Source organism: Odocoileus virginianus, chromosome 15, assembly GCF_023699985.2.
Source record: "Odocoileus virginianus isolate 20LAN1187 ecotype Illinois chromosome 15, Ovbor_1.2, whole genome shotgun sequence".
Taxonomy (NCBI): Eukaryota; Metazoa; Chordata; class Mammalia; order Artiodactyla; family Cervidae; genus Odocoileus; species Odocoileus virginianus.
The window spans coordinates 30,499,551-30,527,550 of record NC_069688.1 but is presented as its reverse complement, the minus strand read 5'-3'; the positions used below and the strand labels follow the sequence as shown (position 1 = coordinate 30,527,550).

The 28,000-nt window shown below is 37.6% G+C and overlaps 1 protein-coding gene across 1 annotated transcript; it reads right to left on the bottom strand.

The window, feature by feature from the left end:
• ZBTB10 (zinc finger and BTB domain containing 10) lies at nucleotides 1-27,993 on the bottom strand. Its single transcript, XM_020891161.2, has 6 exons — nucleotides 26,953-27,993; nucleotides 16,592-17,480; nucleotides 5,246-5,344; nucleotides 2,020-2,196; nucleotides 1,645-1,817; nucleotides 1-1,408 (listed from the first exon to the last, which is right to left on the bottom strand). The coding sequence occupies exons 1-6, from the start codon at nucleotides 27,901-27,903 to the stop codon at nucleotides 1,103-1,105; spliced, it is 2,595 nt and encodes an 864-aa protein (XP_020746820.1). The 5' UTR covers nucleotides 27,904-27,993; the 3' UTR covers nucleotides 1-1,102.
• Nucleotides 27,994-28,000: the final 7 nt, after the last annotated feature.

Sequence of the window (28,000 nt, the reverse complement as noted above, 5' to 3'; positions counted from 1 at the left end):
TGCGCTTTTCGTGTTCATTTTAATGATAAAAGGGCACAGGAGTAAAAACCTGATATTTCACTTATATTGCATAACAAGCTAACCAAACTGGACATGGAGGATAAATTATAAAACAAATCATTTTACTTATTATTTCTATGACTTTTCTTTCAATTAGACTTCTGTCTTTTGAAATAGGACTGAGGTATAGTACACTGGCAAAAATAAAAAGAAGCAAACAGGAGTAGTGCCAAAGTAACAGATACCCAAAACCAAATGCCTTGTCAGAAAACATCATATAGTAACCATTTATCAGATTAGAGCAGCAGAAGAAAGTTACTTTTAAATCATAATCATTTTAGTGGTATTTGTCAACCTTGCCATGGTACTTTGCAACATCATTCTTCATTTGTAAAGTAGTAAAATTCATGTCAGAAAGGAAAGGGGGAATGGAGGAAGTCAGTTAGTTCATTCCAATAAATTACCTCTCCAGTTCTTATAAACATGCCCATCAGCACAAAATTGAGAAATTATATCTAAGACTAGAAGAGACTTGGTTTAAGTTATGAAGCAAAATAAAGTGAAAAATACAGAAAAGTAGAACCAATGGGGTTGAAAAGGCCCCTCACTGAAAATCTGTATTAAAAAAAATAAAATTAATAAAAATAAAAATAGAAACAAAACTCTACTAGTACAAACTAGCCTGAGTGGTTTGATGGACAGAGTAATTAGGTCAGCTGTCACTGTACTCTTAATAAATGAATTTTCTTCATTCATGTTAAAGTGGCACATGAATGTAAGCTTTTTAAGAACAGGTATTATATTTTCAGAGGATCCAAATACTTACTGTATATCCTATAAATAAAAAATATTTTTACTTTGATAACTGACTGAAGATGTGTGAACTCCATGTAATTCAACCACAAGGTTGTTTGCTGTACAGTCCTGTGCAAATATAAAAAAAAAATTTTTTTTGCTATAAGGCTTTGACCCTACAGTTTTCACAGCAATGTAACTACCATCCAGCATGTACCATATTTTGCAAGCCTTCAAGTTCAACAATCCAAATTGTTGATTCATATTATGTCCAAATGCAGCATCCTTGAGGAGTATAGTAGGTCAGTTAGTCATCAAGAGACATACAAACATCTCCTGATTCATCCCATCGAGATGCATCATTCTGATCTTCTCCATCATCAACCAGCTCTTCATCAGCTTCTCCTCCACCATTCCCCTCATATTCTTCATCCCGAGGGAAATCTGTGTCCTGTCCCTGATCTACACCTTCTTGTCCTCCTGGTTGTGATTTATCTGCACAGTCTACACAAACACCATAGCGCCGAGATCCATGTCTTATTCCAACACTGGCTGCTAACATGAAGATCTTCTTACACACCATACATTTGTATTTTTTATCCTTTTTATGCACCTAATTGAAAAGGTGAAAAACAAATCCGATATTAGGACAGTACAGACAATATAATACATTTGAACCACTCAAATTAAACCTCCCATTTAACAGAGTAAATATACTATTATCTTTCTGTATGAAGTTCAGTACTAGTTTCACAAATAACATTCATTGTTTAAAGCAAAAATTTGCAGGTAATAGTGTTAAAATATCTTAAACACAGTTTATCTCAATGACCACTTAAAGTTACTTACCAGGGAATGTCTTTTTACATGTTCTCTTCGAGTAAACAGTTTTCCACAAATATCACAGCTAAATGATCTGACTCCCGTATGAATGAGCAAATGCCTTTTTAGTGTTCGTCTGTATTTGGCTACATAGCTACAATGAGGGCATTTTAACTTGTTCATGATTAGAGATGATTCACCTTTGAGAATTAAAAACAACAAAAAAAAGCACTTATTATTATACATTATACAAAACTCGTCAAAAGCTTGCCTATTCCTGAGAATAGGGATTATTGTATGGCTACTACCATCTGAGTTTTTTAAAACCCAGAATGTGGAAGCTTTTAATTAATTGATAAAAACAGTATTAAGAGCTCTGTAGATGTTTTGACTAATACTTGCCATTTTCCCAAGTTTCTTGTTTTGGCCAAGATTCAGGCAATAATCCATACTTGAAATCGTTAGAAGCACCTGGTATCAATCCATACTTGTAATCGTTTGAAGTACCTGGTATCAATCCATACTTGAAATCGCTAGAAGGGCCAGGCATCAGGCCATACTTGAAATCATGTGAAGGACCTAATACAATTAAAAAGTGATTTTGATATAATGATGGTAATTAAGATGACTCTTACTGGAATTAAAAAGATGGATATAAAACTATTTTACGAGCATCATTATATGAACAACAGCCTAATATAAAATAGATATATTAAAAAACTATTTTAGTTTAAAACTGAGATGGCCTCATACCTTATTATTTTAATTTACAATAGCCTGGTATTAGAATAAATGACAAACTAAAGTTTAAAATACAATTTAAACACAGGAAAAAAAAATTCAGTAGAGTAAAAATACCATTTAATGGTATGTTGAGACTACATGAAACTACCTTTTTACTTGTTGCTGTTTCTCCCACTGAAGACTTATACCACCCTGAAGTCCAGCTGTGGAATGGGATAGTCTTCTATCAGTACAGAAAAGGTGGGCTAAGGATGATGAGTATAAATATAGGGTAATTACGAAAGTAAAATTCTTAAATTATTAGACCCCTGTTTGTTGTTTCAAACACGTTGGAGGGCAAGATAATAATGAATTTGGGAGTTTACCAAAATCTCTCTAACTTCATCCTTAAATAAAAATTTGGAAAGTACTCCTTTGGCAATGTAAACATACCCAGAATCCCCCATAACTACTGCCACCCTATCCCAACTCATCATCAATTGTTGCCTCTGGATTATTTTCAATAGCCATCAGTTTGTCTCCAAGCTCACACCGTGGTGCCTTCCTAGAGAGCTCATTCTCAACACAGCAGTCAGATTTTTTAAACTACAATACTGTAAAGTAATTAGCCTCCAACTAATAAAAATAAACGAAAAAATTTTTTTAAAAAGTGGAAAAAAAAAAAAACTTTAAATCAGAACCAGATACTACTCCAACTAAAAAGTCTGCTAAGACTAACAATCTTACTCACAGTACAAGCCAAAGATTAACAATATACTACAAAGCCTTAACTGATCTAGCCCTTACCCTTGGTTATTCTATTCCAACCACACTAGCCTCTGTGCCATTCCACGTCGGTAAAATGGCTACTACTTCAAAGCCTTTGCACTTTGCACTTACTCTGTCCTCAGCCTGAACACTCCTAAGATATAAGCATAGCACACTTGTGTAGGAATTTAGCAATTTTTCTCCCATACACACAATTTTATAAAAGAATGCCTGTCAAATGGGTTTTCTAAGAATTTACAGAAAATATAGAAAATACAATTTTCTACATCTATTTGCCAAACACATTGCCTTTTATAAAGATTAAAAGAATTTAAAGATTTCCCTCTTAAGGAAAAAGTGAAAGTATTAATATCCACAATACAAAAAAATCTCTAATGTATTTAAAAATTGTGATTCATTACTACTTCTGTAAACTGTTTTGTACTGAGAATACTTTCACTTACTGTTTTTTAATGTTAGGAAAGTCCTCTGAATCCATAATTACGTATTTTAATTGTAACGTAACACTGCTTTGGGGTAAAGTGAGACACCACATTTGTGTGTGTGAGGAGGAAGGTTGGGAGTAGCAGCCTGTGAAGGTTAATCAATTTTCAGTTTCACACTTCTAAATAAAGTTGTGAGTTTATGACTCAGAGCTCTTGTCCAAATCAGAGCAAAACAAAGTAAACCCTAAGAGCAAGGACTGTGCTTGTCGACTCATCTCCGTGCTTCTTAATGTCCAAGACATACACCATTCAGTGACTTCCCCGGTGGTTCACTGGTTAAGAATCCGCCTGCCAATGCAGTGGACACAGATTTGATCCCTCATCCGAGAAGACCCCACATGCCTCGGGGCAGCTAAGCCCCTGCACCACAGCATGCACCCAGAGCCTCTGCTCCGTAACGAGAGAAGTCACGAAAATGAGAAGCCCCCATTCTCAGCAGCTAGAGAAAGCCCGTGCACAGGAAAGAAGGCCCAGAGCAGCCAATTAAAAAAAAAAAAAACAACAACTTTTTTTTTGTAACTTCTTTCAACAGTTAAGAGAAACCACCTTAAGGCAGTTTCTTCAGAATTATAGCTTAATTTTGGTCTGTGCACACTGCACATTCACAAGCCCCTGAGAACTTTCTGTAAGGAGTACCACTGTTGTCCCAGTTGTTTAAAAGATTTCTAAAGCTAGAGAAATTTTATCACTTTCTTCAACACGTTAGTTTTGCCAAGTGCTTTCTCTCTATGGATGCACATGTACACCTTTTATGTACTATTTGAAAACAACTTGCATGCTTCATCACTTTACCCCTCAACACAGTATCTTTTAGAACTTTCTCTTACATAAACTATAGTGCCTTTATCACATCCAAGAATTTTTATACTGTTAGGAATATCATTTAAACCGTACTACATATTCACTTTTCCAACTATCTCCAAGCAAATATCTCTTTTTTTTGGATCAGTGATATAATCAAGATGGATGATACTGAGACCATGGAATATACCGTCACAAACCTTCACCAAGGCATTACGGGATGAACCTAGCAATAGTGGCTCACTATCTAATGATGATTTTGAACTACCTCCCCGGAGGTTGCAAAAAAATGTATTTTATCATTCTTCTATATTTATCAGCATGACATTCTATAAAGAAAGTTTTCTCCCTTTTTAATGTACCTATATTATTCTTTGGAATACTCATGGATTCTTTGTCTTCTTGTGCAGGACACTTTCTGCAAAGCAGTTATAAATATCACTATTTAGAATTGGTATTTTCTATAGTCATCAACAAACAATTATTTTACATCACAGTTAGTTAAAATACACTAGTCAACCATTCTGATAATTACCATTCTCATGCCATCTATACACTAGCTAGAAGCCACAATCTATTAACTTAATTGCTTTTGATATTTAAGAGCTTTAACATGTCTCCTTCAAAGAAAAAGAAACACCTATTCATGTATTTACCAGTCTTCTAAATTCTATAATTAACATTAGCTGCCACAGATTGAAAGTGCTTATATTAATACCTAACACTTTCCTTTAAGGAAAAGAAACTGCTGTAGGTCCTTGATAAACACATACACATTCCCAAACTTCAAATCCTTAAAGGTACTCCTGCTAAAATTCTACTGTACCTACCAGCATCACCTCCTTCTTGACCAGAGCTGGCTTCAGTCAACAAATTTGCACTGACATTCCTATCACAATCTGGCCCTGAGAGTAGAGCACCATCCAGATCTGAAAAGGAGATAGAGAAGTATGTTATTTATAACCACACCACAGCCATCACCCAAAACGCCCCTCTCTTCTTGGAAATGCTTCTTATGCAGACTAAATAGAGGCTATTTGCAAGTACTGAGTAACTACTATGTGCTTAACACTACAAGGCATAAAAGCATACATAAGACATGTTTTTCAGCCACAGGAATAATAGCACACTGGATTAGAATGAGCCTTAGAGCCAAGGTGAATTATGTACCCTAGCTCCACCTGTATGACCACATGCCTCAATATCCTCATATGCATCCACCTGTATCATAGATCTGATACAGAAATTTAATCAGTTAACGCAAGCCAAGTATGTGTCTGATATCCAAAAGATAGCTGCAGCTGCTAGTACTAAGTGCTAGATGTATAAAATATTACTGTTTCTGCACTGGTTCAGAATTGGAAAGATCAATTAATACTAGATTTGTAAAGGAAGATTAATTCCTACATTTGTAAAAGGAAGATGTAATTATTTTCCTTGAATTTGTTTTATCTCTTCTTTTTTCTACCACTGCCTTAATTCAGGAACTCATCATTACTCTCCTGGATTTCTTTCAACAGTTCTTTTCAACAGTTTCTTGGTCTCCTTGCTCCAAGATACAATACTTTCTTCATTTCCCACAACATTGCCAGAAAGATCTTCCTAAAACACAAGTTTCATGGTGCTCCTTTACTTAACAATCTTCAATGGTTGACCAGTTTTTAGGATAATCTTCAAAATTCTTTAATTTACAATACAAGTTTCCTAATATTCAGGTTCCTATTTTGCCAATGCAGGAGATTCAGGTTTGATCGCTGGGTTGGGAAGATTCCCTGGAGAAGGAAATGGCAACCCACTCCAGTATTCTTGCCTGGAGAATCCCACAGACAGAGAAGTCTGGCAGGCTACAGTTCATGGGACAGCAAAAGAGTCGGTCACTCACGACTTAATGACTAAACAACAATAATTTATGAATCTAGCATCATCCCACTGCTACAGTCTACTCTTGTGTTATGAATAGAAGATGAATTAGAGACACAAGACAGACAATGAAAAATCTGGCTGTAAAGGGATAGAGTGAGACACAGGTTAAGAGTTTGGGTTTTTTTAAGGTGAAAATTGAAACATGTTTAAATGTTGAAAGGAGGAGTCATTAAGAAAAAGACGACACTGCAAAGAGAAATACTGCAAAGGAAGGAATTATCAAATTTGTAAGATTCTTAGAAAGTCTGGGATCCAGAAGCATTAGACAATCAATATACATACACAGAGAGGTTGGAGGACAGACACTTAAAAACTACATGTCTGTTAGCTTTTATTTTCTCTAACATTAAATGTAGAATGTGAAGTTACTCCCTAGAGTAAAAGGGTTGGAAGTCAGGAGAATAAACAAGTAGTTTACGTGTAAAGAAGGAACAGTAAACAGACACTCATCCTTTCCTGTTCCTTGATAGCAGGGATACTAACTAGGATTTTATTTTCCCAGTATTTATCATAATGCATGACTTTAAAAGGCTTTTTCAATAGGTGCTGTTAACTGTTGGCTTGAATAGTCTGCCCTTTGCAACCTGTTATTAAGTTTTAACTTCACATATCTCGGGAGCTCCCTGGCAGACCAGTGGATAGAACTCAGCCCTTTCACTGCCATGGCCTGGGTTCAATCCCTGGTCACAGAACTAATATTCCAGAAGCTGCATGGTACAGCAAAAATATAAGGGGAAGAAAAGAATAATTTTGTCAATTTTCTGGTATATAATACTACTAAAACATCCATAAACCATAAATTAATTGAAATCTAATGACTCTGCTTTCCTTTGATAAGTTAAATGTGTTTCAACAATCAATGAGAAATCCACAAACCACATGAAAGAATAGCCCCAGCTCACCACAACTAGAGAAAGCCTGCACACAGCAAGGAAGACCCAGAACAGCCAAAAATAGTAAAAAAAAAAAACTTCAAAAAAAAAAATTGAAAATCATTCAAACAATGTTACTCTTCAAAATATCTTTCAAAAAAAGTCACTCTAAAGTGTGTACAGGGCATTTCTTAAAATTCTGCCAAGTAGGTTTGTAAATATAGGGTGTTTCTATTTATAAACATTCTATAGTTATTTGTTGAAGACTTTCCTCAGCTAGTTCTTAATGGACACTCCCTGTCTCCTACCCTATCTATGAAGTATTAGGATTTAGTTTGTGATCTTTAATCCTACATGGACACTAGTACAGAATGTTCACCTCAACCTAAAACCTTACTAGATGGCTAATAAATTCTTTCTGAGGTCTCTCCAATAGTTATGTATGAATGTGAGAGCTGGACCATAAAGAAGGCTGAACACTAAGAATTGATGCTTTCGGACTGTGGTACTCTCAAAACTCTTGGGGGTCCCTTGAACAGCAAGGAGATCAAACCAGTCAATCCTAAAGGAAATCAACCTGAATATTCATTGGAAGGACTGATGCTGAAGTTGAAGCTCCAGTCCTCTGGCCACCTGATATGAAGAGCCAACTCACTGGAAAAGATCCTGATGCTGCGATTGAGGACAAGAGGAGAAGTGGGCAGCAGAGGATGAGATGGTTAGATAGCATCACTGACTCAAACGGACATAAGTTTGAGCAAACTCTGGGAGATGGTGAGGGACAGGGAGGCCTGGCGTGCTGCAGTCCAATGGGTCACAAAGAGTTGGGGACAACTTAGTGACTGAACAAACTCTGTGTACAAGAACAAGTCATATCCATACTACAGATATTAAAACCCTTTTGAAAGGCATCAACTACTTGGTTCTTGATATCAAAAATAAATCTCAAAACAAGTGAGCTCCTCCAGGTTGACAATAGCTTTCATAAAAGCACACCTAACTCAGGAATCAATACATGCTATCACTGCTGTATCTTATCTCAAACCACCTGGAAACTTATATGAACTCTGTATTCATCATTTTCTCAAAAAAGCATAGGGTTAAAAAATAAACTCCCTGGTGGCTCAGTGGTAAAGAATCCACCTGCCAATGCAAGAAACATGAGTTTGATCCCTGGTCCAGGGAGATCCCACATGTCACCGAACAACTATGCCTGTGCACCGTAACTACCGAAGTGTGCTCTAAAGCCAGAGCTCTGCACAAGCCACCCTCGTACTGCAGTGAGGAGCCCCTGCTCCCTGCAACTAGAGAAGCCTGCACAGCAACAAAGACCCAGTGCAGCCACACATAAACAAGTACATTAAAAAATAAAGCCTGATAAATGACATTCATGACCTTCCCATGGAAATCCTTCTCAAATGCATTTTTGCCAGTGAATAGGTGATCCTCCCCCTAAACAAAACAAACAAAAAATACACCCCTGATTTTATGGCTAAAGTCATAATGATTTTATGCATACACCCCTGATTTTATGCAATCTTCATATACAACACATTAAATTTCACTACATATTTATGCAGTAAGAATATATACACATATATTATCAAATATACACAACATATTAAATGTCACTACATATTTATGCAGTAAGATTATGCTTATCCTCACTCAACCTTAAGAGGAAACTAAAGCTACTGCAGAGTGCTGCACTGTTCCTTAACAGTATTACACTGCCTCCTGACAACATGAGCACCAAACCTGGCACGAAAGCAGGCAATTAAAAAAAGGTACAACTGCAATGTTGGAAATGAAAGGGTGCAGAAGTATACCCATCTTAAATTATACTCACTCACTTTTCTAGTGATACTAATACCATTCAGTGATACTGCTAAGTCAAAATAAATAAACCTATCTACAGGGACTAGACGTCCCCTGTTGCTCTGGCGTTAAGACTGTGTTTCCAATGCAAGGGAAGAAGGGAAACAGGTTCGATTCTTGTCAGGGAACAAAGATCCCATATGCCATGTGGCACATCCAAAAAAATTTTTTTTGTAATTTAAAAAAAAAAAAAAAAACTATCAACCTTCTGTAGCAAACCAACCTTCACTTTATTAATCTCTTTATTTAATAAAAACATCTCTGGGTATTTCCCTGCTGGTCCAAAGACTAAGGCTACATACTCCCAGTGCAGGAGGCCTGGGGTTCAATCCTTGCTTACAATTGCACACATCAACTAAGATCCAGTGTAACGCCCCCCTCAAAAAAAAAAAAATCCTCCAAAATTTTAAGTGTACCTAACTATAAGCTGTCATTGTCCTTTATATACATTTTTGTCTCTTTGAAGCAACTTCCACCTCTGAATTCATTTTTTATTCTTCTCTGACATCTCATTCATGGGTTTTAAAAACCTGATTACCAACCAATGGAAAGGACGACATGGTAGAAACTTCAGCCTTTACTTTCTCCTAAAATTTTAACAATCATAACTTTATTTTCTCCACAAGGAAATGAATAGCAGTATCTACCTACTTCACAAGGTTGCTATGAAAAGTAACATCAGTAAACAAAAATAATGTACAAATTATAAAGTGGAACATAAATCATGATGTCATTAAACGAGGTTAATCTTGGGGCATGTGGTTATAGGTTTCTCTTGGACCACAGAGGGCACAAGGGTCACTTCCGAAGCATCTAGTGCTTTGCACAGAACCTGCCTGTAAGTGCTCAACAAAACTACGTTGGGAAGGAGGTCTTCCTGTTTTGTTTTGGTTCTCAAAATTCCACACATGAGGCAGGTGCAGACTAATCCAGATTTTCTTAAAACACAAATATTCTTGAAAAGAATGACATACGAGAGCACATCAGAAATAGAGGTTATAGAAACAATGATAGCTCCGTCCTACAAAAACTCAGTTAAGATCTATTCAATTTTTGTTTTCTTGTAAATATATACAAGCAAACAAATTTCTCTGGAGACAGCTTCTGAGGACTAAGTCTAATTTTATTTCATAAACTGTTATAGATTTTTTTTCCTTTGTTCATTGCAGTCAAGATTTTTTTCCTTTTTCAGTGATGAGTAAATTCAGTTGCAAACATATTATATAAAGCACCCTTGACAGTTCTATGGCAGCTGAGACTCAACAAACTGTAGTCTCCCTTTACCCCCAAACTCAGTGATGATTCAAGTGACAGACTAGGCTTCACTGTTTCTCCTTTGCTCCTATTCAAACAAGGTTGTTATTTCTTTCATGACCAGGCCTTAACAGGTCTCTTCAGAACTTATTCCACTTCAATCCATGAATAACACCTTCCAAATGCTTTTATGTTAAAGGCAAATAAATAAGCAAGATTGCACCTCTAATTGAGAACCTCTCATTGCTCACAGTCTGTGAAATAAAATTCACAATTTATTACCATGTCAGAGAATTACTACCTGGCCCTAACCTACTGACCCCACCTCACTATACCTACTACACTCCCCTTTCTATTCACTTACTCCCTTCAATTTCTTGCCACTTTGCACCCTCTCCTGGCAAACTCCTACACAAAAGATCCAACTCTGTGAAGCTTTCTTCAACTCTTAATGAGAAATCAGGAACCTCCCCCACCACACTCTGCCATACTTCTGATTTTAACATTTATCACATTACACTGATACGTTTCTACCTCACAGCCATCCTATTGTGAACAAGTTCTCAATCTTGACAGCAATATCATCTAACCTGTTCGCTCAGTTTCGTGTGGACTCAAAAATTTTACTACCAAATTTCCTCTTATGAAGTGGGAAGTCATTTTGGGGTCCCAGAAAAGTAGTATTTGGTTATGACACTTCTGGTCACCCCAGAAGGCTACATCAGAAATAAAAAATTCAGTCTTAAAAAATTCTCAAGGGCTGACATTAACAGGCTTTAGAAAACTTAATACCCTCAGCAGGTAGAAAGCATTAAAACTGATCCACAAAATGCTTCTTCAACATGCAGTTCTTCAACAGTCTGACCATACAAATTGTTTCCTTAATGCTTATAACTTGAAAAGAATAATCACTAATGCAGCCATCCCGTGGATCAAGTATGGCAGAGTGGGATGGAAAGGAACACTAGGCAGAGGAAAATAAAGAAGGAAAAAAAGATGGCAGAATATTCCTACTACCATACAGTTATTTATTATCATCCTTTAAGATTAAATATTGAAGTGTTACATTAGTATAACTGACAGTCCATTAGCTAATGGTGGACATTTATTTTTTAAAATGAGCATCAGCCCTTCAAACTACCACTGACTACCCAACTGTAACAGTTTCTAAAGAAAAGTGACTTGTAACTCGTTCTTCATAATATACTCAAAAGGATGCCTGAAAGATAGGGCAGTACATCTGGAATTCCTTGAGAAAGAACTAAATCCAGGCCCATAAACCTGCTATATGGAATGTTTGGGTTAAGATGTAGGATACATACATTTTCAGATTTTAGGAAAAGTAGTAACTATGATATACCCCCAGAGGGGTCCAAGGGTGGCATCCTGTAATCAAAACGTATTTCTGCAACAAAACATATGGATGTTCACATTTAAGGAAAGAAGCAAAAAATACAAATTGGTTTTGCTGCCAATTGAATATCAGGTTTTGTTGCCAAAATGAATTTTTAAAAGCTTTGGTTAATTTTTACAGCCTTCAAGATTTCATAATTATAAAATTTTCTTTCCTTCTAATTATAGAGACATTCTGTATGATAAACTTAAGGCAAGTTAAGTGGCAGAACCAAGTCCAAAGTCCAAATCTTTACTAAGTCTAGGTTCCATGGTTTTTAAACATTTTAAGTAGCTCATACAGTAATTTTATATGGCATGGCCAAAATATGGAAAAGTCTCAAATCAGATGGCCAATGTTCAAAGCTGTAAAAATATTTTAAATTAAAACAAATAAACAAACAAAAACCCCCAATCATTAAGAAAGCATTTCAAGGAACTTCCCTGGTGGTCCAGTGAAGCGTCTGTCTTGCAGACAACCTGGGGACACCAGGTTGATCCCTGGTTGGGAAACTAAGATCCCAATGCTGCAGGGCTACTAACACCTCATGTTCTGAGCCCTCATGCCTAGTCAGGTCCCACACAACTAAGATCAACTCAGCCAAATTAAGTAAAATAAAGAAAGAAAGCATTTCAAGATTCTGGAAACTCTGAAGGGATCCCCTGTATCAAGTGTCACTCAAAATACATTAGGGGCCTAAGTACTGGTTGGTAGACAACTTTATTAGAAGTAATAATTCACTACTTCAAATATGACTCATTAGGGTATCTTAAAGACATAGTTTGAGCATTCTTCTCTCAAAATTGTTTTCTATACATTTGAATTATATGCTTTTCAACCAAAACCCAATTACACAAATTGAAGATGTTAAAGCTTAAACCCGATTTCAACTCTACTTGTAAGGATCAATAAAAATTCACAAATGCCACAAAACAAAAGTACAGATGAGAGAAAGGAGCTTTTAGATTGTTTACAAACTCTAAATTATATCCTTTGATCAAATAAAACCACTGTGCATCTGAATATTTGTACATCATTATGAAAAATTCAATCTATATGAAACTTTACCAGCTTTTATTAAAGACAAAAATCAATTTTATAACCTACTGCTGTATTTACTAGAAAATGCTTTTCAGAAAACTGTCTTGATGTCAATTATATAAAACCCCACTGGAGGAATTCCTTTCAGAATTCAGTACCAGAAAGTTTGTCATCCTGTAGAACCACCGTTTCCTCATTCTGAAGGGCTGCTTATTATCTTAGAGCCAATAAAAAGCTTAATTAGGCTAACCATATTAATACTCTTGACTAGCTCATTTTATTATTGCTAAAAATTTTATTTGTATTTTTTTCTTGTCAGAAATTTCAAAATCTTACTGAATGCATAGACATACAAATGTATTATAGGAAGAGTACAGTTATTTACAATGGCTGCAACTTTCTAGTGTGACTGGCATAAACAATACAAAATACAGATTCAGAAAGCCCACGTTCCATGAGTCCAGAGTAGATAAAAAATGGGATTAACACCTGACTTGTTCCAACAGTATAGATGAAAACACTGTGTAAAACAATTAAGGCACTGGTTACTTTTGCCACTATACAATTTAATTTCTAATCTGAGGTTTACATGTACAAATCAAAAATGATTTTAAGGGAATCCCAGCAGAGTCAGCTAATAGGTATACTAGCCTAAGATTTTTAAAGAAATACCATTATGAATATAACCTCTGATAAACCCTATCTCAGTATCTTACATTTCTTTATGAAGCACCCAAATACCACCTTCAATAGTATATGGCAAGAAGACAACATTATTTATAGCCTACAAACAGTAGGCTTAAGAATCTGGGAAATCACAGTTCCTACAAGAGACTCACAAATCCAAACACATCAAGCACTGCTTGTAGACTAAATGCATAATTCACCATGACTTTTCAGATGATTAGGTATAAAGAATTCTAAATTAAACACTTAAAAGCATTACATCACTGTAAGTTTTGTCTTTTTCAATAAATAAAAATGAAAGTTTAACCAGTAATGTGGACTTCTACAAGTTTTAAATGAGCCTCAATTTTTTAAAAGACTGGGTCACTAGTTTATAAATTGCCAAGGTTTTAATGTTGGGCAGTCCTAAAGATGGAACCTGCCTCTATTTTCAGTAACTGAAAGACCTTGGTAAATACAGACCCACTATGTTCTTTCTTTATTGCTCAGAATCTGCCTGGGGAGTTCTAGTCAATCCTGTGCGCCAACAAACTGCCTATGACTGGTAAGAAAGCGGTAAAAAGGGTTTGGAATTCACAAGGCGGCAAGGAGGCACGGCACTTAGCCTAAAGAAGGGGACGTCAGGGGAAATTTTTAATGTTAATACCTGAAAGGTTATCAGGTATCAGAGGTTAGAGGTCAGGCTCAGATTATACTACTAAAAATGGCAGAATTAGGAAGTTAAAGAGAAGCGAATTCTAGCTGAATATAAGGTAACTTCCTTATAATCATACTCATCCTACGTGAAAACAAATGGTCGAGCTGAGGCTATTAGACCACCTATCAAGAATCTGGTACACAGCACACGGCACTGGTATCATTATGGGGGACTAAGATGACCACGAAAGCTATGCTTTTGTATTTTGTCATTTTTCAAAATAACCCTATAAAAGTAGCATAGTCTAAGAAGGAGGAAACTGGGGGCCAGCGTTTAGCTTAATTTGGTTATGGTAACATAGTTAAATAGCAGAACTCATTTACAAAACCTGATTCAATTTGGGCTCTTTCCTCTATCAGTGACTCTCAGCACCATCACCTGTACAGCTGACAAAAATTTCAACTACCAGGCCACATCCCAGACCAATAAACCAAAATCCCTGGCAGGGACAGTCAGGCATCATGATGGCTGAAGTTCTCAAGCAATGCCAACATGCAGCCATGATTAAGACCCACTGCTCTACACCAAGGGCTGGCAATAAAGCTTTACCTAAACACACTCCTGTTCATTTGTTTACATACTTTCTATGACTGCTTTCACACTACACGGACAGTTAAGTAACTGACTTCACGACCAAGAAACCCCAAAATATTTACTGCTTGGGCCTTTACAGTAAAAATTTCCTAGCTCTGTATCATATCATGTTCTAGCTCTTATAGGATTTTCTGCCACTGAATGAAGGTGGATTCAGAGGCACCAAAAACTTTAAACTTTTGTTAAAACTTTAACAGCAGGAATGTAGCACATCACTGATATAATCAAATTTCAGTTAAGCAAGGTTCATCAGATATTAAGGTGGCATCAATGAGACAATAGAATTATCTTTTATAAGCTATCAAAGATAAAAGCATATTAGACTACCAAAAATTATGACAGACCTAGTGCATTGATAAAACCTCAGCTAGGAGTTGCTTGCTAAGATGATAATCACCAGTAATGTTATTTTTTAAAGTATTCACTGTGGTTCTAATTAATACTGCTTTTCTTCTCTTTGAATCATTCCAATTATGTGTGGCATTAGTTTTAAGAATGAGGTTAGCACTACCATGCAAAAAAAATCTTACTCCTCATATTCCATGCACCTATATATATTTTTTTAAAATACACTATAGGTCTCCCACCATACTGTTAACTGAGTAATTCATGCAGTAGAAAAAAAAAATGCAGTTCTGAGAACTGATTCAATATCTTCTACATTAAAAATTAAGCCAAAACAAAGTGCTGCTAAGTCTATCATTAATACTTTTAAAGAAACCACCTTTGGGATTTTATTGCTAAAGACTCGACAAGTTGGAGGGGAAAGCTCATCAAACAGTATTCATTATACATGTATACTGATTTACACATGATTTCTACCAATGAAAACTAAACCCAAACCTAAACAGCCAGGGAAATCATTTCACAGGATTATGGCATTTTGCCCTTTGGGAACTAAAAACAATGATTCTTTTAAACGGAAAGCACTCATCCCCAGGTGATCACCATCACATAAATCAGACACTGAACAATTACAGATCTCTGAGGCAACACAAGCACTAAATGATATATGACAGTGGTGGACATGGTCAAATCTGGGGTCCACAAAGGAAAACCTCAAACCCACTGGATTACTTCAAATAAAAGTAAGTTACACACAGACAATTATGTTAAAGTTTCAAATCTATTTTCACTCTTCAACAATGGTCTGCCTCGCTTCATTAAAAAAAAAAAACTACAAGATGTGATATGTAAAGGTTCTTATAGTCAAGAGAAAGGTCTCAGAGACCTCTCTTACTTCACTAATGCAAATGAGAATGAAAATAAGGAAACAGTGGGACAAACTTAAAACATTCTAGTTTCTGTAAGATTTACGGGGAGAACGAACAGTGAGTGGTTCTAAACAAAGTAGAATCCCATTAACTTTTGCAAAATTCTCTAAGACAAATATTTAACTACAAAAAATTGACAGTAAAGAATGCGAACTAAATCTCAAAAACGTTCTGAAATGACAAACGAATCACGTATTACAACCAAAGATTTTATCTTTTCCAGCACTGGGTACAAAAAAGTGAGCAGAGGCTACAGACGAGGAAAATCAAAGAACTACACATAGAGTCCACATGCCATAAAATATGGGCAAATTCCTGATTAGTTAACACAACCTTTGAGAAACCCACAACATACATGTATAGAGAAACTAAGATATACCAAATCTTACATTTGATACAAGATTATATAAGATATGTGATTGAGTCATTTTTTCCCTTCTATTACAAAGATTCAAATTTACTATTTCTTATGTACATGACTTTAATAATACACACAAGATTATATCCAAACAAATGAGAATAAAAACTGACAAACCTCTGTATATATTCAATATAGTATTTACCTGGTTCTTCCTTGATGAATGACAAATCTTCCTCTGGATAGGCAACAGGTGGCTGCATCACCGAGCAATCTTCTAAATTTGTTTCATTATTAGGTGGTATATTATAAACAAATCTCTTTGTAGCTTGGGTTTTTCTCCTTGTTTTGCCAGTCTCTTGAATCCCCTGGGAGCCCATATTATTCCAAATGAACACCTTTGTTTGGCCTTGAGACTCATTTTCTGTCAATTCAGGTGAACCATCCTGGACCCAACTACTGTCATTCGTTTGGTAGTTTTCTATTTGGCCCTCGTCGACATTACAACCATCATTTTCAATTTTTACGTTACTTGCCAAATTGGTAAGATTTCGTGTTGCCCAAAAACTGGCAATTTTTTGATCCCGTGATGAAGACAGGCCATCTCTGTTAACTGGTTTTCTATTATTATAGTCCACAACTACAGACTCTGGAGCTTCTGATTTAATGCTTATATTTAAGGCATCTTTAATGAAATTTCGGCAAGTTTGAACAACTTCACTCATTTGAAGATAGCTGGCCACTGTCATTACTTCAATGGCATTTTGGCTTGTGAGCACCAGGTTACCAGAATACAAGAAGTCCAAGATGACTGAAAAACCTTGAACTGCAGCAATATCTAAATGGGTAGTATTGTTTTGGTTAGGGCTTTCTTTGTTTGAAAAACAATATAAAGTCTTAAAGAAACGGCTGCCTGCAACCAGGATGTTCTTATGAGCTTTAAAGATTTTTCCGCTCACCACGATGCTGACATCACAAAGAATACCTTTCTTCCTCTGTTCATTTAGTTGTCGAAGAAGTTGATAGCAATAAGAGTTCTCATTTGGCCTACTATTAAAGTCACAGTATCCCTCCTCTGATGGTATTTCTGACTCCTGCAATAGATGGAAAACATTAACATTAACTTTTATTTACTTTTTAAAGCCTCCATATCAATGACAATAAATCATTGTCAATGTAACTTTTTAAAAGCACTATCAAATACACTAATCTATTAGTAATCATTACATATTTTGAGACTGAGGTGTTAATCTAAATATTAAGAGAAAGGGTGTAAACAGCTTGCTGCAATCTACTATCATAAAAAAAAAAATAGAAACATCCTGAGGGCTAGAATTTCACTTAAAGAATATTATGTATCACATATCATGCTCTTTCCAAATATAGCTGAAGACACGGATTGAGAATTATTCAAAATTAAAACAGGGAATTCCCTGGTGGTCCAGTGGTTAGGACTCCACCGCCATTGCCTGAGTTCAATCCCTGGTCAGGGAACTGAGATCCAACAAGTCAAGTGATCAAATTAATCTGCCTTATCTCTGTAACTGCTAATAACACAGTAGTTTTTCTGGTTGAACTTAAAATATTTCAATTAAAATATGCTCAGCATCGCATTCTATTTAACATTATAAAAAAAGCGAATTTTAAAAGTCTTGGCAAATACTGAGTCGGACCATTTAGGTCAACAAAGTTAATCATATCTAACTATGCAGTCCATGGGGTCGCAAAGTCGGACATGACTGAGTGACTGAACTGAAAGAGAAAGTAAGGTAAAACCCTAATTTAAAAAAGTGTGATTCAAACTACAGGAATACCCAGTTATATAAATCCCCAATCAATTTTCAAAATGACTTCTCTCTTTAGGATCATAAATACCATCCATCAGGTAAAATTCCTGAACTCAAAATACTTAATGTTTATAATCTTCCCTCTTATCAATCTTTTAATTACTCATTACAGTTCAGTTTAGCATCACTACGTTACCGTAATTTCCTGTATTGACAGCAAGAATAAAGGAATGTGATCTAGATTTTGGAATGCTGCCTACATTAGTTACTAACTGTGTGTCCTTTCTTAAACTAATAAAGCAGTAAGTACTAGGAGTGTTTCTAAATAAGGCCCTACTCACAGAGTCACTAGGTGGGTGGTGGTGGTTTGGTCGCTAAGTCGTATCTGACTCTTGTAACCCCATTGATTGTAGGCCGCCAAGCTCCTCTGTCCATGGGATTCTCCAGGCAAGGATACTGGAGTGGGTTGCCATTTCCTTCTCCAGGCACTAGGTGGATAAGCTCCCTAAGTTAAGCAGGTGTCTATTATTAAGTGTTAAAGATTATTTTCTTTGGCACAAAATATTAAATACAAGTTGGTACTATAAAATAATAAGACACATATATACAGGTCTATGGAGTAGACAGAGTCTGGGAAAAACACAGAAAAGATACATACTGGATTGTTGGATGCTGGGAGGACTGATATGCCTGGAGAGGAACAGACAATGGGGGGCAGGGGAAAGGGCGTAGGGAACAAAGTTGTTAGGAATGCAAAAAGATTCTCATACAATATTGCAAATGGTGGTGAGATTCCAAGCAATCCCACATCTCCATTCAACCCCACCATGTGTGCTGTTCTGTGCTCAGGTTCTTCAGCTGTGTCAACTCTCTCCATGTCCGACTCTTTTCTACCTTATGGACTGGGTAGCCCACCTGGCTCCCTTGTCCATGGGATTCTCCAGGCAAGAATACTGGAGTGGGTTGCCATGCCTTCCCCCAGGGGATCTTCCTGACCCACGGATTGAACCTGGGTCTCCTGCACTACAGGCAGATTCTTTACCACTAGCATCACCTGGGAAGCAACCTCATCATGGGTATTGCTTAATCCCACAAACATTAGGTTCCATTCTGAATTCTGAATACAGTGGGTCAGGCATATATAATCCTGAAACTAAACCAGATCACAACTGAAACAGAATAAAAATGCCAGAATTCCAGGACACATCAGTATTTCACAGCAATAATGAAACATTAGAGATAATCCTGCAAATCTGGAGTATATGGTCACTATAGAATGAAGCACAGGAAGCAGAGAGAATTCCCTTTGCACTTCCAACTGACACTTGGCAGCATCCCTATTGCTTCCCAGGGGAGTGCATCATTAATCACATTTATACTCTAACCCCACCCCCACATTCTTGCTCTATCATACCAAAATGGCCCATATTCTAAATCAGTTATTTTCTCTTCCTATTAAAGACACCCAATCGTAAGCAAAAACTGCTAACAGCCACAGATGAAGTAATCAAGTAATTCACGATTAAATTTTTGCTTCTGGGGGCTGGAAGAAAGTGAGGTAAAAAGATATTTTAACTTTTATACCTGTATATAAAACCAGTATGCTGTGAAGTTTCCAACTACTTAGTAAAGGGACGGGAAATGTTTAGGACTATAGAGACTATATAAAGAACTAAATGAATACTAAAAATGTCCAAAGTTGTTACTGCTATAATTTTCTATAGACTCATCATACTGTTTATGAGGCTATCTAAGTAAGACTTTTTATTATTAATTTGCTTATGCTCTCTATTGACTACAGAAAATTTCCAAACTACATTGCTCTATGATGCAGGCTTAAAAGTAAGCTTTGCTGTGCATGTCATACCTGCCCAGCAAAGCTCATTTGGTTCAAAGTTCTAACAGATACTGTAGTAACAGTAAGAGCAAAAAATTTGGCAGCAAATTGTAAAGTGTCTGTGGAAGCACTGAATTAGCCTTTACAAGTCAAGAAAAGTGCTTTAAGTTTATGCATTAAGCAGTTCAAAACACTTTAAGAAGGAAGTGGCCATGTCATAGCAGTCATTTTAGGCCATGGTCACTGTGTTCTGAAATTTCTGGGCCAGGCCCAATTTCTGTAATTCTCTGCCATTATCACACCAAATGTCCTAATTTTTAAAAATAACTTAAAGAGAAAAGCCTATCCACCAAAATATTTGTCCATTCCACTTTTGACACAAGCTATACAAGCCAAACAAACTATTCAACAACTGTTTTTCTTCATTACTACTGAAACAGAATAGTAATGTTACACGCTACAACAGCCCCAGCAGTTTCTCCTTCAGGACTGATCACAGCACTGTGCCATGTTTCTGTAGCACATGTTATATATGCTCTCCACAAGGAAGAGTTTACCAGTCAAGAGAACATGTACTCTACAAGGGAAGTATTATTTGAGGATATGGGTAAAATAAAGCAGGATAAGCACTAAAATAAACTGCCAATATTACTTGCTAAACCAAATAAATTCCTAATAACTAAAGACAAAAATAACGGTAGGTCCCTAAGAACAAGTCATCTCTGTCTCTCCAGTTCCCTCTTTAACATTCTATGTCCATTCTTAGTATATTGATAAACATGAGATACCACTGATAAAAATACACTGATAAAAAGGTTTAAGTATTTCCAGAACTGATTTTTTTTAAAGACTAGTTGGAAAAATTTCTATTCCCTTTCCCAAAAAGGAAAACACAACTTAGCCAAGCATTAGTCTAAACTAGATAAACAAGGAGAGACTGAGGAAACAGACATTCAGACTAAAAAAAAAAAAAAAAAAAAAAAGACAATGTGTTGAGAGTCTATAAATATGAAAAGTCTCCTGTTATTTTTACCTGTGGAGATGCCCATAAGTAAAATTATTTTTAGAGACCTTAATTAACTCTTCCAAAATTAAGAAAATATAGAAGTATACATTTGGTTAAAATCCTCAGTTTACTATCTTCAAATTTATTTCCAGAGAGGCCAAAAGTAAATATTTTAATCAGAGAAAAAGCTGCTAAAAGCTTGAAAAATCTTGACTTTACTCACTTATTTAATAAGCATTAAATGAATGTCTGTATCAGACAGGTTCTATACTGGGAACCCAAAATGATTTTGTTCTCAGCCTGAAGTTATTACTACTGAGGAGGATTCTTAAGATACTGAAGAGTATAACAAGAGCTTTAAGAGAGCAAAGAGGTGGTGCACCTAACCCAGTTTTTGGAGGGGTTTGGGTGAGATCTTTTTTTGAAACAAAGATCTGAGCAGAGCCTTGAAAGATGCAAGAGTGGAATGAGAGGATGAGATTCTAAGCAAATCAGACAGCATGAGAAAAAACCAAGGATGTCTACGGCATCCTCACAATTCTAGATTTATGAAGAACTTCAAGGTGATCCAAAAAAGCCCAAGAAATGCAAATATGCTCTTAATGTTTTTGGAGCTAAGTGTCTATAACTTGCACCAGATTATCTGAAGATCTGAATCCTGCACAAGATTAAAGACCAAGGGTATAGGTGCCTACAGAGCTTTAGAATGATCTGACTGAATTAACTGATAAAGAGATGACTGTGGTAGCAAAGTGGAGGATAATTACTAGGGAATGACACTGGAAATACTGTGACCAGGGCAAGCCACTGTTAAGTGTGCAGCATACCTACAACAAACAAGGACCTTAACTGGGTAAGACGGATAACAGTAATGGGGGGAGGGGAAGTGAGGCAGAGCCCAGAGAAATTTTTAAAGTAAAATCCAAACTTGAGTGATTAATTAGATTTCAAGGCAGAGGTGTGCAGGGAGATCATAGGGTGTTCACAGCATTCCAGCTGGGAGAACTGGATAACACCTGCTACTGTAGAGAACCCAAGATCACACTACCCAGTCTCCCCATTCTTCTGAGAGAGGCGGGGGAGAGAGAAATTCAGCTGCAGTTAGCTATCTGTAGTCAATTCACAAATGATTAGAAAATGTTACTGGCTAATCAAGTACTTAGTATTTACTTCCCTACCCAGAATTCCAGTCCCCTTTTGATAAATGGATAAGTAGGAAAAAAAGATATTTCAAACATAAAGTGTAAAATAAAAGCATTAAAAACATAAAAATCTTTTGTTGCAGCAACCCACTGGAATGGTATACTAAAAGAATAAAAATACCAATGTCCATTTACAAATCCAAATTCTAAAACTCAAACTCCATTTCTAGTATGAGGACAAACAAGGCCATAGTGAGCATGATGCAAAATAAATGCCTGCCAGTAGTACTGACAAATTATGTAAGTCAGTAGATAAAGAAAGGAATATCTCCTTTGAAATCAATATTTCTCTTGAGTGATGACATTTTCTCTTGCAATTTAACTATTAATACTATCCCCAGAAATTGTAGATCTATAGGCCTGGGATCGTAGATGTCTTCAGGTGATTACAACTTCCAGCCAATTTTATGTGCCAAAAATATGCTTTATTACCAGCTCTCCTCAAAAACCACATACATACCAACAGGTGCTTCTACACATCAACTTACACATATTTCATTGTGGTTCTCCTCTCCTTAAAACTGCTAAATGGTTTGCCCAATAGAAAAAATACAATCATTTCAACATGAAAGGATCATCCATAACCTGCAGTCTACTCACTTAAACTTAATTTTTCATCCTGCTGAATTAAATCATCTACTTATCAGACACATCAAGGCATCAATTTCCATTACGCTCAAGCTGTTTCCAACTGCAATGCCTAGAATGCCCTCCCCTCTTCAACACTTACTCATTTAACACAAGTTAGGAGCCAATTCTACAAGCTTCTCCCAACCTTCACAAATAGAATGATGACTTCCTTTAGCATCTTAACTGTAACTTGAATATATTTCTAACATGGTAGCTATCATTTTACTGCAATGTCTCTCTCTCCTTACTAGAATACAAGTTTCTTGAGGTCAGAAAAATGTCTTATTTACATAGGTTTATCTTCAGTGCCTTGGAATCTCCCTAACAGGTATATTTTAAGAGAGAGAAAGAAGTCCCTAGACACATTATAAAGCATAGTCAAAAACACAAGAGAAAAGGAATCAGTTTTTACAAACACAATGAATGACTGCTAAAGCCTATATAAATATTATACAAATCGGTTATTCAATGGCTCCGTGGTTGTCTGTAATATCTATTTCTCCTTCCCAGTGAAAGGTTTTCAGTCTTTCTTCCAAAATCCTTAAAAAGCAATTTAATTTTTGCCAAATGCAAAGAAGTCTGGGAGCGCTGTCTCACCTTTGCTTTTGCTGCTCACCAACATATTCCAATTAGTAATTTTAATCAGATCACTGATCTGAATTAAGTATTTACTTTCTGGAAAGGTTAACTAAGTTTATAACAATAACACACTTGAACACGTTTTAGGCTTACTAAACTGGAAAGAGTTGACAGAATGTGTGATTTAGGCAATGAAAATTTCCCAACTGGGTAAAAGTGATTTGAACCAAGATACAGTGGTAATCCATGTTATTAAAGCAATTTTAAAGTCCTCTGGGCTAGACGGTCAAATCTTATATAAGCTAATCACCGAACCAGATATATATAGTCAGTTGTTACTCAAAACAGAAATTATATGTTGTCCCTTAAATCCTTATAAATTAAAAGGATTTTTCAGAAATAGAACGCTACAGAACAGATTCTGAGAGCATCTGTAGACTCTTGCATGAGCAATCCTTAACAATCAACATCAAAATAACAGAACATCAAAGGTTTTAAGAATGGGCCACTGGGAATTCCCTGGCAGTCCAGTGGTTACTTCCACTGCAGGGGACACAGGTTCCATCACTAGTCAGGGATCCCAACCACAAGTAGTAAGGCAGCACCCCCCCCCAAAATATGCCAGTCTCTTGGCCACCACCATGATTTTTCCCTCACAGAAATCGTAAGTAAAATAACCCTTATTCACATACTAAGATTTGGCTAAACACAAAAAACAGACTCCTTAAAATCAAAGAAAAAAAGTGGGGAGGGGGAATAAAGGGAATGAACTAAGTCCCAACTTCAAACTTAATTCTTGCCTGAGAACTACAAAACTATTTCAGTAATTTTAAGGCAGGAGAAAGCTCATGCAAGATATTCTTCATGAAGATGAGAAAAACTGCAAGTGCGATGAGAATGTTCAAAGAACCTGAATGGCCAAAGTGTCTAAAAGCATGGAAAAAACTGGTTTGTTTTCTAGAATCAAGAATGATTCCATGAGATTAAGTGGCTTGCAAACTGAGAAAATTGGTAACATTGAGACAGAGGGACCAGCTACCCCCACCGCAGAGCTAGTTATTTCCAAAGAAAATAAATAATGGTGATAATAAATAATGGTTATCATTTACTAAGTGACTAGGTGCTGGCATATACACTTTGCATACATGACTGGAAATTAACTCATCTGCCTGTCAAGAAAGAGAATTAGGACTCAGGTCCCCCTACTTTTAAGCTCAAGAATGCTCTTACAGACTGTGTTATACTGCCTCCTGCAGGTAATCAAAAGCTGCAGGGCAATGTAAAAAAAATTATTAACTGTGCATAGGAAGAAATAAGTCAGTTCTTGAACCTGTCACTCATGTATTAACAAGACAAAAAGATCCGATAGGTGGTACCTGGGGTCAATTACAAGGTAATACCCCAAACTACGCTTAGAATGAAAATAGAAATGATTAGAATCAGTTCAGAGTGGAACTGATGGAAACATCCAAAATCCAATCAAGGGAACCAATAAATAGCCTTAGACAAACAGAAATGACTTACTAAATTGTATTATTCTCAGTCTAATGAAATAATGTCCTAAGAGAAAGAAGTTGGTCTGCAGATTATGTCGTAAAAAGGGAGTTTCAAGGGGGCAAAGGGTAAGGGAGGGATAATTCAGGGATTAAGTTTAGAAAAGGTTTTACCTAGGGATGAATTCCCTAATCCAGATATATGCCTAGCGGAGAGGAATACACCATGCTAAGTCTATCATAAGGTTATCCAACTAATTCGCCCTTCCTCTGATTCCAGGTTCACTAAGCAGCTAATTGTAATAATCTGCACTCCCACTCAGATCTGCCTACATAGACTACAATGAAGAAGAGTAACTGGTCCACCGAATTAAGAAAACTCAGTTTGATTGTCGTTTTAGATTTTTCTAAATAACCAACTCATCACTTAGAAAAGCATACTTTCATTTTCACAAGCCCTCCACCTCATCACACTACTTAACTTCAGGAATATATACTGCGTTGAAGCCTCTAGACTTCTCTTCTGTAAAATGGGAACAGAATAATTACTTGCCAAAATAAGGGACATCTGTGTTTGGCATACAGAAGACAAGTCTGGCACTCCAATGCCCAAGCTCACAAAGCTAGTAATTGCAGAAAGCTGAGATGTAAACCTAGATTTACTCCAAAATCTTTTTTTCTTCCTCCATTGCAACATTCCTTATAAAGGCTAGTCTCATTTATAACCAAGAACTGTAAGACTTGGGACAATTTACTTAACCTTTCCGGGCCTTACATCTTTAAATGACCTTCCTTGTAGGGCTTAGGCAACTAAAAGTTGTGCAAAAACTGTTACCATTGCCCACCTGAGATAAACAACCCTATGCTTTAACGTTAAAGTCTCAACTTCTGAGAAATTTCTGGGCTATGGGGTTATTAGGTAGTGCCTAATTAACTCCACTAAAAGTGTTCTAAACAGCAAGATCACTCCAACACACAAAGGGACTAGTATCTGAAAGGTGACTTTCTGAAATCAACGCCTGGCTACCGATACAAAAGAATGAATTCCAACCACAACCACAGGTTGTCTTAAGAGGACTGATTAACATCTGCTTGGCTTGAAAAGAGATTATCAAAATGATAAGACTATTATCTTTAGCCCAGAAATATTAAGACAAGATCTAAGAAGAACTGAAGTACCGTTTACCTGTTTTATAATTAAGAACTTATAATTTTGGTAAATACATTCTCTACCAGTTCGAATCAACTAGTTGGTAGAAATAACTTTACATTCAGCATTTCAAATATCCTAAGTTTAAAGTAAACCACATTTATATGAAAACTTTTTGAAAAGGGGGATTAAAGAAAATCTCAGCACAGAAATCTGGAGAGAAGGAAGCAAGTAAAAACTACCACAATTTACCAAAAGCATACCTTTGGAAAGAGAAGTTCAACAAAAAGTTTAACGAGATGAATTTAGTATAATCATTCACGAAGTCTTATCCAAAGAGTTTCCTCTACATTTACATACTACTCTCACATTTCACGTTATTCTGACATGATAAAAAGAATTTTCTCGGTTGGATGTTCTCCTAAAAGGGGTAGCGTCAAAGGTTAAGGCAAGAGTTTAATTCTTCAGAGTTACCAGATTTGACTTCCAACACCACGTTAAAAGACTACCAACATTAAAGCAGCTTTTCTAAAATCACAGCTAATACCATTCTAACCACAAAGCCAACCTTACAGGGTTAAAACCTTCCATCTCGCTTATTAAACTTTCCTTCTGATTCAGTCTGACGGGCAAAGAAATCTGAGTCATGAAAAAAATTAAATCAAATTCAGCGCTACGATTAGAAAATTGTCATTCCTTCCCCTCCCCCCAACTCCCCCGGTTAACTTTTGAAAACTTATTCCCAGGCTTTCGAAGCCCCCACGCCTAAGCTCCCTACACCTCTCTCCCAACAGGAAAGATGTCTTCACCCAGGAGAGTGAGTTTTAACTGATAAACCTTTCCCCCAAAGATCTGAAAAAGCAGGAGCAACATATATCGTACCTGGGCGTTGGCTTCGTGGAGTTTGTGCTCGGTAGAGACGTGGTGCCTCAGAAGGAGGGTTTTCTTGTAGTTGCGGGTCCCTCGCGAAAGCTCGTCGTGCCCCACCGGGGGCAGATCCCCGCTTCCTCCGTCCTCGGGGGGCTTTTGGCACCAGCCGCAAGACATAAGGCCAGTATCCTTGGAATAGCGCAGCCAGGGAAAATCTTTGAGCCAGGAGGTCTGGAAGGAGCAGTGGAGCTTCTGCATTAGGGACTTGGGCCGCGCGAGCGGGAAGTGCTGGACAGTCTCTCCTTCTCCAGCTCCCACACCGCTGCCCTCCGCTTCGTCCCCGCCATCGCCGCCCGACCGCCTGCTGCTGCCGCAGCTGCCTCCTTCCGCCCCGCTGCCGTCGCCCAGGCTCGCCCCCTCCTCTTCGTCTTCGGTGCTGTCGCTCAGGGACGCGCCGTCCGGCATCAACTCCTTCCCCTCCAGCGCGTCCAGCTCCAGCTCCACAGCCGCCGGCCCTCGCCCATTGAAATGCCTCAGGGGCCACGCCGAGGTCTCGGGGCGGCCGCGGCTACTGCCATTGTTGCCGAGCCCCCCGCCGCCGCCGCCGCCTCGAAAGGCCAGAGTCCGACGGTTCCTTTCCGCTAGCAGGGGGCCCCCGGCGCCACCGCCGCCCAGCGAGGTGGGGCCGCCCGCGTCTTGGGGGAGCAGCAACTCCTTGGTTTCCTCGGCGGAGGCCTCCAGGTCTTGGGTCTCCAGGCCCTCCAATTCCACTTCCTCGTCGGCCCCCCGCCCATTGAGCGGCTGCGAAGCTGGTGGCGGGGGCTGTCTTGGCTGGGGCTGCTGGGGCCAAGCCGAGGCCTCCCCGCCAACGTTATTGTTCGCGGAGCCGCCGCCGCCGCTGGCGGTGACCAACCCGCCTCCTCGGAACGCCAGCGTCCTGCGGTTCATTTCACTGAACGACATGGCGCGCGCCGCCGCCGCCGCCCGGTGCCCCGGCTCGCGCCCGGCCTCGGGCCGCGTCCCGCGCGCTCCCCGCCGCTCCCCCTCCGCTTCGCTCCCG

Bases quoted from the DNA above. Each gene is read 5' to 3' on its own strand.
- ZBTB10 (XM_020891161.2), bottom strand. From the start codon at position 27,903: ATGTCGTTCAGTGAAATGAACCGCAGGACGCTGGCGTTCCGAGGAGGC. The intron at 5,345-16,591 runs GTAAATACTATA...TCTCCTTTTCAG, and splicing joins ATTCATCAAGGAAGAACCAG to ATCTGGATGGTGCTCTACTC. The intron at 2,197-5,245 runs GTAGGTACAGTA...TAATTGTATTAG, and splicing joins TCAAGAAGGAGGTGATGCTG to GTCCTTCACATGATTTCAAG.